This window comes from Oratosquilla oratoria, chromosome 2 (assembly GCF_046742065.1).
Source record: "Oratosquilla oratoria isolate Oo_2021 chromosome 2, ASM4674206v1, whole genome shotgun sequence".
Taxonomy (NCBI): Eukaryota; Metazoa; Arthropoda; class Malacostraca; order Stomatopoda; family Squillidae; genus Oratosquilla; species Oratosquilla oratoria.
The window spans coordinates 12693922-12708921 of record NC_134778.1 but is presented as its reverse complement, the minus strand read 5'-3'; the positions used below and the strand labels follow the sequence as shown (position 1 = coordinate 12708921).

The 15000-nt window shown below is 40.0% G+C and overlaps 1 protein-coding gene across 3 annotated transcripts in view; it reads left to right on the top strand.

The window, feature by feature from the left end:
* LOC143036967 (uncharacterized) overlaps positions 1 to 15000 on the top strand; it is a 94782-nt gene that overhangs the window by 54120 nt on the left and 25662 nt on the right. For all 3 annotated transcript variants that reach the window (XM_076205053.1, XM_076205036.1, XM_076205045.1), the window contains exon 4: positions 9638 to 9819. In XM_076205053.1, the coding sequence (XP_076061168.1) occupies positions 9638 to 9819 (182 nt within the window). The remainder of the gene's footprint in view (positions 1 to 9637; positions 9820 to 15000) is intronic.

The window sequence follows — 15000 nt, the reverse complement described above, 5'->3', positions numbered from 1 at the left end:
ATCTTATTGAATGATAGTAACTACTACAACAATTGCAATGGTAATTATAACAATACTATTGATAACAATGACAATAAAAAAATGACAAGATAATACCAATAACCGCGGTAAAATCAATGTAATGACAATATAAACAACAATATTGACAATATCAAAAAGCAACAACCACTACAACAGTCTTCGCATCTACTGCGTGGGGACACGTTTCTCTCCGATGTACCTAAAAGTAGGTAAATACAAACACAAACACACAAACACACACGACTTGTGGCGCAGTGGTACAGTTCCTGGCTGCCACTACGGTGGTCCGAGTTCGAATCCCACCCAGGGCTGAAATAATTTCAGTATCGCTGCGCTGCGGGTTGTTACTCCAACTCTCGTGGGCGGAAAGTTGGGGGTTTGTGTGTGTGTAAGGTTACAACATTACCCATAGATCGGTCATATATGAGCTCTGAGCTCTCTTCCGGGAGGGAAATAGCTATCGATCGTGGTGAATCACACACACACACACACACACACACACACACACACACACACACACATATATATATATATATATATATATATATATATATAAATATATATATATATATACATATATATATATATATATACAGTGACCTAGTTAAAACCACAACATACTTTTCTAACCATAAAAAGGAAAAAAATCCAACCTAAATCTAAGGCCAACTTGTAATTACGGAGTGGGGAAGAGAGAGAGAGAGAGAGAGAGAGAGAGAACTCGTATGTAAAGGGCACGGGTACCATCAACTCAGCTGAATCTCAAGTAATTTTTTTTCCTTTCTCTCTCTCTCTCTCTCTCTCTCTATTCTGTTTCCTTCTTCTGAAATAAAAGTCAACTTTCGATCTGTCTCGAGAACTGAATGTGCGTGTTTGTGTGTAGATACAAACACACACACAAATATATATATATTTATATACATACGTATATATATGTATATATGTATATATATATAAATATATATATACATATATACATATACATATATATATAACGTAGAAACCACTGTTGGAGTAGAAAAGACTGGAAACGGGGAATCTATATATTTCGATTGCAAACTGCAATCCTCTTCAGTAGATACAAATAAGAGAGGGCGTGCTGTTTAAGTAGCACCCTTAACAAAAGAAAGGGGAACATGGGAAGATATCTCTACCCTCGGCTCACTCCGTATGTGAGGTCAGGAGGCAAATGAGCTTTCACTAGGTTGGAGATGAAGAGTCCGGACATTATGTCCGTGGACCATTGCCCCTTTGAAATATTCATGTTGGGCTGAAATTCAATGATCGTAGATTCTACCATTTTTCTCCTGAACTCACATCTGGATTTATGAATAAGCTCAGCTCTGTCCCAATCTAAGCAATTTTTAAATTGCTTAACATGTTGGAACACAGCTGAGCTCTCTTGTGCATATTTAATGGAACGTTTATGTTCAATCATCTTGGTATTCAAATCCCTTCCAGTCTGTCCGATGTAAACTAAGTCACAACCTTTACATGGAATCGATTCCATGTAAAGGTTGTGACTTAGTTTACATCGGACAGACTACGATCATTGAATATCAGCCCAACATGAATATTTCAAAGGGGCAATGGTCCTCGGACATAATGTCCGGACTCTTCATCTCCAACCTAGTGAAAGCTCATTTGCCTCCTGACCTCACATACGGAGTGAGCCGAGGGTAGAGATATCTTCCCATGTTCCCCTTTCTTTTGTTAAGGGTGCTACTTAAACAGCACGCCCTCTCTTATTTGTATCTACTGAAGAGGATTGCAGTTTGCAATCGAAATATATAGATTCCCCGTTTCCAGTCTTTTCTACTCCAACAGTGGTTTCTACGTTATTGACAAATGTGTGATTACATTTTTCACCTGTAAAATATATATATATATATATATATATTTATATACATACGTATATATATATTAAAGTAAATTGTGGTTGATAAATGTAAATCTGTTCACTGAGACCCATTCAGTGTTGTACAAATACTTTCCCGCGTTGTATACTTGCCTGTTGTACTATCATGGTGGAGATGGGTTGAACGCAAATTTTCTTGTGTGTCTATGTAACTCGAGCATACAACTATACAAGAAAAAGTTGCGCTCAGCTTATATATTTCTTGATAGCGCAATCGGTTAAGTCACTGTCACTTGTTACGTGCTAGCGGAGGTTCGAGTCCCTAACTGTACCACGTACCAATTTATGTATGTATGCCTCCTCGAGCCCCTCGACGCTGATGGCTTAGAATTAAAGTGAAATGTGGTTGATATATATATATATATATATATATATATATATATATATATATGTTGAGACATTCTGACAGGTTGACGTATGTGGGAGTAGGAAACACATGATTCTTAGTCTGAATTTATTTCTGTCTAATTTCGCAGAGACGTTTTTTCCTTTGGAAAAGTACACTTGTCAAAATTCTCAAGAATAAACTCAGACAAAGACGTCTATGTTTACTACTCCCACATACGACATAGATATACATAAACATACATGCATGCATACATACATACATGTACATATATATATATATATTATATATATATATATATATATGTGTGTGTGTGTGTGTGTGTGTGTGTGTGTGTGTGTGTGTGTGTGTGTGTGTGTGTGTGTGTGTGTACAACACTGAATGGGTCCCAGTGAACAGATTTACATTTATCAACTACAATTCACTTTAATTCTAAGCCATCAACATCGAGAAACTCGAGGAGGCATACATGCAGAAATTGAAACGTGGTATAGCCAAGGACTCGAACCAATATATACTTGTATATATATGTATGTATATAAGTGTAAGTGCTCGGTCTTAGTGATAAGCAGTGCTTCTATCCTGGCAGTCAGAGAGGTCTTTGCCCTGAAGGATGATATATCAGAGTTGATTAGAGCTTCCAGATAGTGAAAGATAACAGAAGTTACAAGATGTAGTGGACATGACTCACCTTCTCCCCGAAAAGAATGCTACGTTACCCAGGTCCGTAGGGGTGAAACTAAAGCGCCCCCCCCACAAAGAGAGGGAGGCTCTCCGTGCTCAAAGGGTTAAGGTGGACCTTACAGCCCTGAACCGGAGAGATTCCCCCCCCTCCCCCTCCCCCTCCAACCTCGACGACTTCTTTGGACCTCCAAGGGCAGCTGAAGGTTAACCTCTTAAAAAGTTCCATATCACCAAAGACTGTGTGTGTGTACGTGTGTGTGTGAGCGTGTGTGTGTATGTACGCATGTGTGTGTGTGTGTGTGTGCATGTACGTGTACGTATGTGTGTGAGCGTGTGTGTGTATGTACGTTGTGTGTGTATGTACGTGTACGTATGTGTGTATGCATGTGTATATATATATATATATATATATATATATATATATATATATATATATATATACACGTGTGTACGTATGGGGATGTGTGCATATATATATATATATATATATATATACGTGTGTTTACATATGTGTGTATGTGTGTATATGTGCACGCATGTATATGTATATATTCGTGTGTACATGTGTGTGTACGTATGTGTGTCTGTGTGTGTGAATTACTATTGTCTAGAATCATGTGCCTGACTTGTGATCGACGGCTATTGCCCTCTCAAATGAGTCCTGTGACCTTTTCCATACACACACATACACACAAACTCCTTGCTCAAGGGAGCCAGTAACGCCCTGGGCGGGGACCGAGTTCTCAACTGCTGAGTGGCAGGATGGTTTCGAAACGGGGCAAACGGGTTAGAGCGGCGGAGGTCGAGGGAATGGTGGTTCGAACCCTGTCACCGGTGAAGTTGAACCAAGGGCATTGGATTCCACGATACAAATATCTCTGTAAGGGGGACCGTCCTAGCCTCCTGAACTGGAATCCATCACTATTATAGTTTGTCTCCTTATTCGCTGCACCCTTCCATACCAGCCTCCCGTGGCCCGATCTCGGTACTGGAAGGGTTTGCAGCGCACGTCGCTAACGTCCGTCAAAGGTCACCTGAAGGTTGGAACAATCAAAGGCATTGGTCAGCCCTCCGTCAGTCTGTCTGTTAAGTGTCCGGCAGGAGTACTGGCTGATGCTGACAGTAAGCTCTGGGGTATTTTTTTTTTTTTTTTTTTTTTTTTACTATTGTGGATAATAATGAGACCATCATTCCAATAACAAATATTCACGAAAACAAATAATAAATAAATAAATAAATCACCTGGTTGAACATATCTGCTGTATCTGTAGAAACTCATGTATATACATACATATATATATATATATATATATATATATATATATATATATATATATATATATTCATTCCTGGAATCGGGTATCTGGGCATGAAAAGACCTATCATTTTCTTCCGCTATTTTGTATCATTTGGCTCACCATTTCTTATCATCTTTTTTATCCATCACCATTTCTTTTTTCCATTTTCAGCGTGAAATCCTTTAATCGTTTCCTACTTCCGTCAAGAACGGTTATATTGTTGTTGCTATTGGTCTCCTTCGACAAAATGTCGAGATTTTACAGCGACATGACGTCATGTCGCGTCTGACTCCGCCATGGCGTCCTTCCTGTACGTCCGCATTTTAAAAGTTTTCAAACTTCAGTAATCCTTTACAAGAGGAAGTATTTCTGTGCCGCTATGTAAAATGCACAAGCAGGAATTTATATTTTTGCAGGTCTGAGAATAATTGCACTCCATCCACGAATCCAATACGTGATCCAAGACCATGGCGAATCGCACACACAAACATTGTAGCATCGTATTTCAAAAGCTATCGACGGGGCGAAGATAACCCTTGTAATTGTGAAACAAGAAATAAAAAATAATAGTGAATGGACGGACAATAAAGTAGGAGCATGGAGGAGCAAAGGTTTCGTTTTTTATTTATTCATTTATTTATTTATTATCCAACTCCAGCAGCGATTTCAAGTTTAAGATATACTATGATGATGATGATGATATGGTTTAACGTCACTAACTCCTCCCATCGGAAGGCTAGGACGGTGCCCCTTACAGAGGATTTGGTAGCGTGGAATGGAATGAACCATGCTCTTGGTCTAACCTCGCCGGTGGCTGGGTTCAAACCGTCATCCCCTCGATCTTCGCCCCAAATAACGACGCCCTAACTCGCTAAGCCAACGAGCTTCCCAGATATACTATGCGACACCGTAAAATAAATAAATAAATAGACAACAAAATGAAATAAATAATAGATAAATAGATAAAGAATAACAAAAAATAAATACATAAATAATAATAATAATAATAATACAAAAAAGAGGAGGGATGTGCGTGTTAGGGGGAAGGAGGAGAAACTGGGGGGGGAGAGGATATTGGGTCCTTCATTAGGTTTTTGTTGGGGGAAGGAGATGGGGGAAGGGGGAAGGGGGGGAGACAAGAAGGGGGGGCAGGGTCTAACTGGTAGTAAAAACACGTCTGTGTGTGTGTGTGTGTGTGTGTGTGTGTGTGTGTGTGTATGTGTGTGCGCGCGCACGCGCAATTCTCATCAACAGAGACATGTTGGCTGTCACTTGTATAATATATTTCATTTTTAGTTATACATATTTTAGTTTTTAAATACTATCTTAGCAGCGTTATCAAGACCAATGGTCGTTGTTTTGTTACTTATTAAAATTAATTCATTCGCGGACACATTCATTTAATTATTCATTTATTATGCTTTATATAAGACTTTTTGGGGTGGGGGGTGGGGGGTGGGGGGGTTGTGGGACCTTGGATGAGACCAGATTCCTCCCTTGGGACGTCGTGGCAGATTTATTACTCCCACAATCTGAACACACACACACACACACACACACACACACACACACACACACACACATATATATATATATATATATATATATATATATAAAGAGAGAGAGAGAGAGAGAGAGAGAGAGAGAGAGAGAGAGAGAGAGAGAGCGAGAGAGAAAGAGAGAGAGAGCGAGAGAGAGAGAGAGAGAGAGGGGGGGGGGAAAGAGAGTTTCAGATATCTAGGTGCAACAGCAACAAGTAGAAACGAGATGAAGACAGAAATGAATATAAGAATCGCTTCAACAAACAGATGTTATTTAAGCCTTACATCAATATTAAAGAAGAGAAGTATATCAAGAAATACAAAATTAAGAATCTACATCTCAATTCTACGACCTATAGTTTTATATGCCAGTGAGACATGGAGCTTAATAAAACAAATGGAACTAAAAATACTGGTGGTTAAGAATACAATATTGAGACGAATTACTGGACCAGTTTTTGATGAAAATGAGAATAGGTGGAGAGGGCGACACAATAATGAGCTGAGAGAAATAACTAAACAAGAGAAAATAACAAATGTTATAAATAGAACAAAATTGAGATGGGCTGGGCATGTGGCGCGTTTGGAGGACCATACATATACAAGTACATACACATATATGCATATATATATATAATATATATATATATATATATATATATATATATATATGTGTGTGTGTGTGTGTGTGTGTGTGTGTGTGTGTGTGTGTGTGTGTGTGTGTGTGTGTGTGTGTGTGTGTTTGTGATTCACCATGGTCTTGGATCACGTATTGGACTCGTGATCGACAGTTTTTACCGTTTCCAATGACAGCTCACAGCTCATATATGACCGATCTATGGGTAATGCTGTGACCTTACACGCGCACACACACCCAACTCCCTGCGCACGTCAGTTGGAGTAATGACTCGCAGAGCAGCGATACTGAAATTATTTCAGCCCTGGGCGGGATTCGAACCCGGACCTACATAGTGGCAGCCGGGAACTCTAACCACCGGGCCACGAGTGTGTGTGTGCGTGTGTGTGTGTATGTGTGTGTGTGTACACATACGTCTGTACACAAAGTTTTTTTGCTCCTGCCGAAGTCCAGCCAGAGTCCAGTTCGTCTTTTGTTTATCCATATTGTGCGTCACCAAATTGGGCGACTTTATCTTTGGCGTTGCGTGATTTTCTCGGACACTTTCTTTGGCGTTGCAAACTCACGATTTTGTTTTGGCGCCGACGACACATTTCAGGAGTCTTAAGCTCCTTCCGACGCGTCTCAAGCGAGTTCGTTTGAGTCGTATCGACTTCGGTTACAATCTTTCATTATTTTCCGAATCTCCAAATGTCAAATTACCTTTGCCTCGTATTCTGAGAATAACGAACCAAGGGAAGTTGAACTTAAATTACGAATATCAGAGACACTGATGAAGTGGACTTAGGGAAGTCTAAAATACTGTAAGCGAAGTTGTCTTCCACCTTTTCAAATTCACAACGTTTGACGTAGATCTTGAATTGGGATAAATAAAAAGTACCACAGTAAAAATGACAAGTAATAAATAATAATAATAATAATAATAATAATAATAATAATAATAATAATAATAATTAATAAGAAATAATAATAACAATAAATAACAATAATAACAACAGATAATGATCATAAGGAATGTAGGAAGTGACCTTGTGGGTGTGACGTCATCAAATGCTTCCTTGCTGTCAACCATCACAGGTCATAAATCATCTTTGGCCACAAGAACATTTTCTTATTTTCTTTCTTCTTGTCCTCTGTACACACCTGAGTGGGAATATGTGTGTGTGTGTGTGTGTGTGTGTGTGTGTGTGTGTGTGTGTGTGTGTGTGTGTGTATGCATACACGCATACACACACACACACACATATACGACTCGTGGCACACTGGTCGAGTTTCCCGGCCACTACTACGGCGCTCCAGGTTCGAATCCCGCCCAGGGCTCAAATAATTTCAGTATCGCTGAGCTGCGAGTCGTTACTCCAACCCTCATGGGCGGAGAGTTGGGTGTGTGTGTGTGTCCGTGTAAGGTCACAGCATTATCCATAGATCGGCCATATATGAGCTCTGAGCTCTCATCCGCGAGGGAAATAGCTGTCGATCACGAGTCCAACACGTGATCCAAGACCATGGTGAATCACACATACTCATATAAACAGAACACAAATATATTTTAAACACAGACAGACACGCGCGCACACACACACACACACACACACGTACACAAACATCACACGCACACATGTACACAAACATCACACACACACGTACACAAACACACACACACACACACACACAACTTCAGAAAAAAAAATACATAAACGAAGAAGTAAATATTTCAAAGTCCATTAAAACGAGTCATAATGGAGAGAGAGAGAGAAAGAGAGAGAGAGAGAGAGAGAGAGAGAGAGAGAGTGAATATCGCACAGGGAGTGTCGGTAAGAAGCCCTATAGTATCTGTCTTACTCGGACCTACCAAGGTCCACCTCGACGCTAACGTGGAACTCGAGCCTCTAATACAGGGGTTCTCAGCCTTGCTTGGCTCATGCACCCCTTTCACCATTTGCCAGAATGTCATTCCCCCCTCCTTTCCAAGATTGCCCGTTTCAAAAGGTACATTCTAAATAATATGCAGATATTATCGCACAGCGTAACACTTTTCTAATCCTGAGATTAACCTAGGTCAGCACAGGTATAATTCCAGCCCAGGTGACAGGCCAGATAGGCCAAAGCTTATATTTGCTTTCCTCACCCCGTAAACTTAATGTGGTCACAATTCACCCCCAGAAAACCCAAAATTCCCCCCTGGCGGTGAATTTCACTTCTAATGAGAACCCCTGCTCTAATACATATACAGACATACTTAATCTATCTCTACACTGAAGTATTTTTCCCCTTACAAGGGAGGTAGCCAAATCAAAAGGCACGAACCCACTCCCACACATTCCAATCCCCCCCCACCACCCTTTCCTCTTAGCTTCTCATGGATGACGATGTAATGGTGACATATAATATTCCTTGTGTGTTGTACACACATATTTGCAATATTGTTTACTTATTATTATATATATTTAATGTATTACTGTGAGAACCAAGTATTCATGTTAAGTGTGTATGCTCTTCCCGCCAAGTCCGAGCTTGGTGGCGTGGCTTGTCGTCAGAGTCAGTCTTGGTTCTGCTTACGAAGCGAGCGCACGCTTGTTTTTGTAGTGCTTTATTACAGTGATTAATACCGTATTTTACACTGTTGGTTTGTTTTCATTGGCCACCCCGGTACAACGGGTCATCCCTGTATCCCGCCCACTGCCCTGGGGCCAGAAGCAATGCAGCAAGACACATTATATGTGTTTGTGGACTGATACAGATGTAAACAATCATTAATGCTACCACTACTATTCATTGTCGTTATTATCTATTATCATTACTATTATTATTGTTAGTTGTGTGCTGGTGGCCTAATAGGAAGCGTGCTGGTCTCGTATTTGACTATCTGTAGGTTCGAATCCCGCACACTTCTCCGACTCCCATCAGTGTATCATGGGGGCAAAAGTGGCGGTCCCGCAGTTACTCAGCGCCTCCTGGCGTAGTACGCTCCTCACCACCTTTCATTATTATTATTGTAACGAGCCACCGGCTGCGCCAGTCCCTGCTTGGCAGGGGCTCGGCCTTCTCCCCTGATTCAAGGAATAGAAAAAAAAGGGACAATATGTCACTATTTGCTCATTTCAGAGATTCTCTCTCTCTCACTCTCTCTTTTTCTTCTTTTTATTATATACTAAGTTAATTTCACACCCATTTTCTCGTTTCTTCCCTCAGATCCCTCAACCCAGTCCCGGACCGGACGGAGCAGGTTCGCCTTCGGTTCAAGTTGTACTCGATGTATGCTTGGGGTTGCCCGCTGACCCTATCCCTCCTGGTCATCACGATGCAGTTCCTCCCCGGGGACGACGTCGGGATCATCCGCCCGGGCCTCGGACACAAGAGCTGCTGGTTCGGAAGTAAGTCGGCGAGTTTGCGTGGTTCTTGGACAGGCGGGGAGGCGACCCAACACCGTCAAAAAAAAAAAAAAAAAAAAAAAAAAAAAAAAATGGGGACTTGCCGCAACTGACAGGGTTTTGACCTGTCAGGGGTTTCTCACTTCCCACTGCGTGGGAGTAATAGGATTGTGATTTTGCGTGTGGGGGGGGCACACATGTCATGATGTCATCCCTTCGTTTCCATAAAGGATCACTCGCGGCTGAATAAAATCCCCTGGCGGCAGCAGGAATAAAGGTAAAAGTACCACTCGGGACGGAAGGGAGTATTTGTGACAAGAGTACAGGGGTCATCACACTGGGCTTCCACCAAATATCAGATGATGAACTAAGATTGTAAATCTATACGAATGTTAGACATACTGTTGAAATGACCTTAGAGAAGTCTAGATTTCTTTAAGCGACGTCATATTCTAGTTATTCAAATGAAGGTTGGAGGTAGAATGTCGGAGGAAAAACAGCCCAGTGTGATAGCTCTTCACTTGGCAGACGAGGGATCGTTCTCATTTTAACCTGGCTGCTGCTGCCGCCAATTATCATTTGATTCGTCTATGGCAGGAGGTGGGCGGGGTTAGTTACATTTAAGGGTTGACTGAGACAGGATATAACAGCTTTCGTGTGTGTGTGTATTTACCTAGTTGTATTTACCTAGTTGTCTTTTGCGGGAAGGGGAGCTATGCTCGTGTTGTCCCGCCATTGTATCTCTCAGTGTCTACTTTGCTTTTAAACTCGTGAATGGTTTTTGCGCTTACTATTTCATTATCCAGTTTGTTCCAAGTGTCTAAAACTCTATGTGGAAAACTGTTTTTCTTTAGTTCTCTTCTATAGCTATGTTTTCTTAATTTCCTTCCATGTCCTCTTGTGTTTCTCTTGTCCCAGTTTAGTAATTCTTCTCTATCAAGTATCTCTGTGCCTTTCATGATTCTGTAGATGGTCAGTGTGTGTGTGTGTGTGTGTGTGTGTGTGTGTGTGTGTGTGTGTGTGTGTGTGTGTCTATCGTGTGTATGTTTGTGTATACGTATGTGTGTCGTGTATGTGTAGATGCGTCGTGTGTGTGTATATGTGTTGTGTGTGTGTGTGTATATATGTGACGCGTGTGTGTAGTGTATGAGTGTGTCTGTGTGTGTGTGTGTGTGTGTGTGTGTGTGTGTGTGTATCTGTGTCCTGTGTGTGTATGTGTGTGTGTCGTGTGTATCTGTGCCCTGTGCGTGTGTGTGTGTGTGTGTGTGTGTGTGTGTGTCTGTGTGTGTGTGTGTGTGTGTGTGTGTGTGTGTGTGTGTGTGTGTGTGTGTGTGTGTGTGTGTGTGTGTGTGTGTGTGTGTGTGTGTGTGTGTGTGTGTATGTGATTTGTCATGGCAGGTATTGCAAATATTATTTTTTTCCATTTCATTCAGTTTCTAAGTTCGGTTCCTAGAACTATGTCGTTCTGTATTTATCTTTTCTTTGGATTTTTTTTTTTTTTTTATTATTTTGATGGACTATCAGTACAACAATATAACAATTCGACCCACCTCATGTAAAAAAAAAAAAAAAAAAAAAATAATAATAATAATAATAAGTATAATAAAATAAAATAATAATAAAAGAAATATATATTAATAAATAAACTAGTAAAATAATCAAATAAATCTAAAAAGGGAAGAAGAAAATGAAGAGAAAGCGAGCTGTCAACTCTCGGTCCCACGGCATCGCGTGTCCGAGCTTTGCCGGACAATCGCCCTTCCCTCCCTCCCTCTGGCCAATGGACGCTTACCATTTCACGCATGCGCATCGACGCGGAAATGGGCAACCACCTCTGTCAGAAGCATACACCCCATATATACAATACATATATATATATATACATATATATATATACATCACAACTAACACCACAGTCGGACGAAAGAAAGAGTTGCGTAAGCGGAACTATATATTTCGATTGCTACCTGCAATCCTCTTCAGTAGTACAAAGTGGCAGGGAGGAGGCTATCTTAAGTAGCAACCTCTTACAAAAGAAAGGGAACACGAGAAAATACAGAACATCACTGCCCCAGCCCTAGTTGACCTGAGGCTGACACGAGGTCGGGTCAGGGGGAGGGGGAGGAAGCTTGTTGACAATATTTTTGGTGATGAATAGTCCTGAAATGATGTCTGGGGTCCATTGACCCTTGGAAATATTCATCGTGGGCAGATAATCAATTAATGTTGATTCCACCATTTTCCTTCTGAACCCACACCCCGATTTGTAAATGAGATCAGATTTCTCCCAGTCCATCCGGTGATTAAATTTATCAACGTGTTGAAACACTGCTGAATTTATTTGGCCATATCTAATCGACCTTTTGTGTTCATTTAATCTTGTCGGTAGGTCTCTTCCCGTCTGGCCAATGTATGAAAGGGTCACAATCTTTACATGGAAGGGAGTAAACACCTGGGATATGTTCTTCCTTCAACCTCTGGTGAACATTAACAACTTTTTTATTAATAGTGTTAGGGTAGTTATGAATTAAATTTACTTTCTCTTTGGGAAGAAACTTGGACAATTGACTGATGGACTCTGAGAAGGGGATGACTAGGGGATTTTGTCTCTCTTTCTTTAACTTAGTGGAAGGGTGTTTGAAAAAACTTGCTCTGGCTTGACTAAGGGCTTTATCCAGACACCAATGAGGGTAGGCTAATTTTGTTAATTGGGACTTGATGGAAGTGAATTCGTGTTCTAAAAATTGGGGCTACAAATCCTAAAGGCTCGGAGAAAAAGTCCCGAAGCTACACTCCTTTTAATGTGATCTGGGTGATGACTGAAGAAATGGAGGTAACTACCTGAATGAGTGTTCTTTCTAAAAACAGTAAAGGCAAGCTTATTCTCATTCTTCATGATTAAAATGTCTAAAAAGGGGATTTTATCATCTTTTTCCCATTCCACTTTGAACTTGATGTTGGTTGTTAAATTATTAAGTTTATCTAGAAAAATATCAAAGGGACCCCAACTCTCATCCCAAAGAGTGAAAATATCATCAACGTATCTTAACCAAATCATACCTGGGGTTTAATTGTTGGAAGAAGAACACTCTCAAAGTATTCCATGTAAAGATTAGCCAGAACAGGAGAAAGATTCGAACCCATGCTACAACCAAACTTTTGCCTGAAAAACCGATTTTGAAAGGAAAAGACATTAGATGACACGCAGGTGCGTACAAGAGCAATGATATTGGAAACCGGAAGGGGGAATTTGTCTTGGAATGGTTGTAGCTTAGTTTCTAGAAAGGACAAAACATCATCAACACAAATGTTCGTAAATAATGAGATAATATCAAGACTTAATAAGCGACGGCCTACTATATTAATCTCCTTTATTTTCTGGATGAAATCTTCTGAATGTTTCAAATGGGAATTGGAAAATTTGCCCACAAATGGTGATAATAAACCCGCAAGCCATTTAGAGAGTTTGCTGGAACAAGAACCCCTGTTGGAAATAATGGGCCTTAATGGGGTACCCTCTTTATGTAACTTGGGGAGGCCATAAAAATAAGGGAGCTTGGGAGTAAAAACTTTAAGTTTGGACACTTGTTCACTAGTGGTGATCTTACGAACTTGCTTATTAAAAGAGGCAGCCATGTCTTTTAAGGGGTTTTTGGTGAGTTTCTCGTATGTATTTTGATCATTAAGAAGCTCCATAGCTTTTTCAACATACGAGTCTAGGTCTAAAACAACTACTTTACCCCAAAAAGCTATGGAGCTTCTTAATGATCAAAATACATACGAGAAACTCACCAAAAACCCCTTAAAAGACATGGCTGCCTCTTTTAATAAGCAAGTTCGTAAGATCACCACTAGTGAACAAGTGTCCAAACTTAAAGTTTTTACTCCCAAGCTCCCTTATTTTTATGGCCTCCCCAAGTTACATAAAGAGGGTACCCCATTAAGGCCCATTATTTCCAACAGGGGTTCTTGTTCCAGCAAACTCTCTAAATGGCTTGCGGGTTTATTATCACCATTTGTGGGCAAATTTTCCAATTCCCATTTGAAACATTCAGAAGATTTCATCCAAAGTCTTGATATTATCTAATTATTTACTAACAATTGTGATGATGATTTTTTGTCATTTCTAGAAAATAAGCTACAACCATTCCAAGACAAATTTCCCCTTCCGGTTTCCAATATCATTGCTCTTGTACGCACCTGCGTGTCATCTAATGTCTTTTCCTTTCAAAATCGGTTTTTCAGGCAAAAGTTTGGTTGTAGCATGGGTTCGAATCTTTCTCCTGTTCTGGCTAATCTTTACATGGAATACTTTGAGAGTGTTCTTCTTCCAACAATTAAACCCCCAGGTATGATTTGGTTAAGATACGTTGATGATATTTTCACTCTTTGGGATGAGAGTTGGGGTCCCTTTGATATTTTTCTAGATAAACTTAATAATTTAACAACCAACATCAAGTTCAAAGTGGAATGGGAAAAAGATGATAAAATCCCCTTTTTAGACATTTTAATCATGAAGAATGAGAATAAGCTTGCCTTTACTGTTTTTAGAAAGAACACTCATTCAGGTAGTTACCTCCATTTCTTCAGTCATCACCCAGATCACATTAAAAGGAGTGTAGCTTCGGGACTTTTTCTCCGAGCCTTTAGGATTTGTAGCCCCCAATTTTTAGAACACGAATTAACTTCCATCAAGTCCCAATTAACAAAATTAGCCTACCCTCATTGGTGTCTGGATAAAGCCAAGCCAGAGCAAGTTTTTTCAAACACCCTTCCACTAAGTTAAAGAAAGAGAGACAAAATCCCCTAGTCATCCCCTTCTCAGAGTCCATCAGTCAATTGTCCAAGTTTCTTCCTCCCTTCCATGTAAAGATTGTGACCTTTCATACATTGGCCAGACGGGAAGAGACCTACCGACAAGATTAAATGAACATGTGATATATATACATATATATATATATATATATATATGTATATGTGTATATATATATGTATATATATGTATATATATATATATATGTATATATATATATATATATATATATATATATATATATATATATATATATATAGATGTGCAAAGTAGACCACTTGGAAAAAGAAACTACCGAAGCAGAGCACTTTCGTATATTACATCTTCAGTGCAATATACGAAAACGCTCTGCTTCGTTAGTTTCTTTTCCC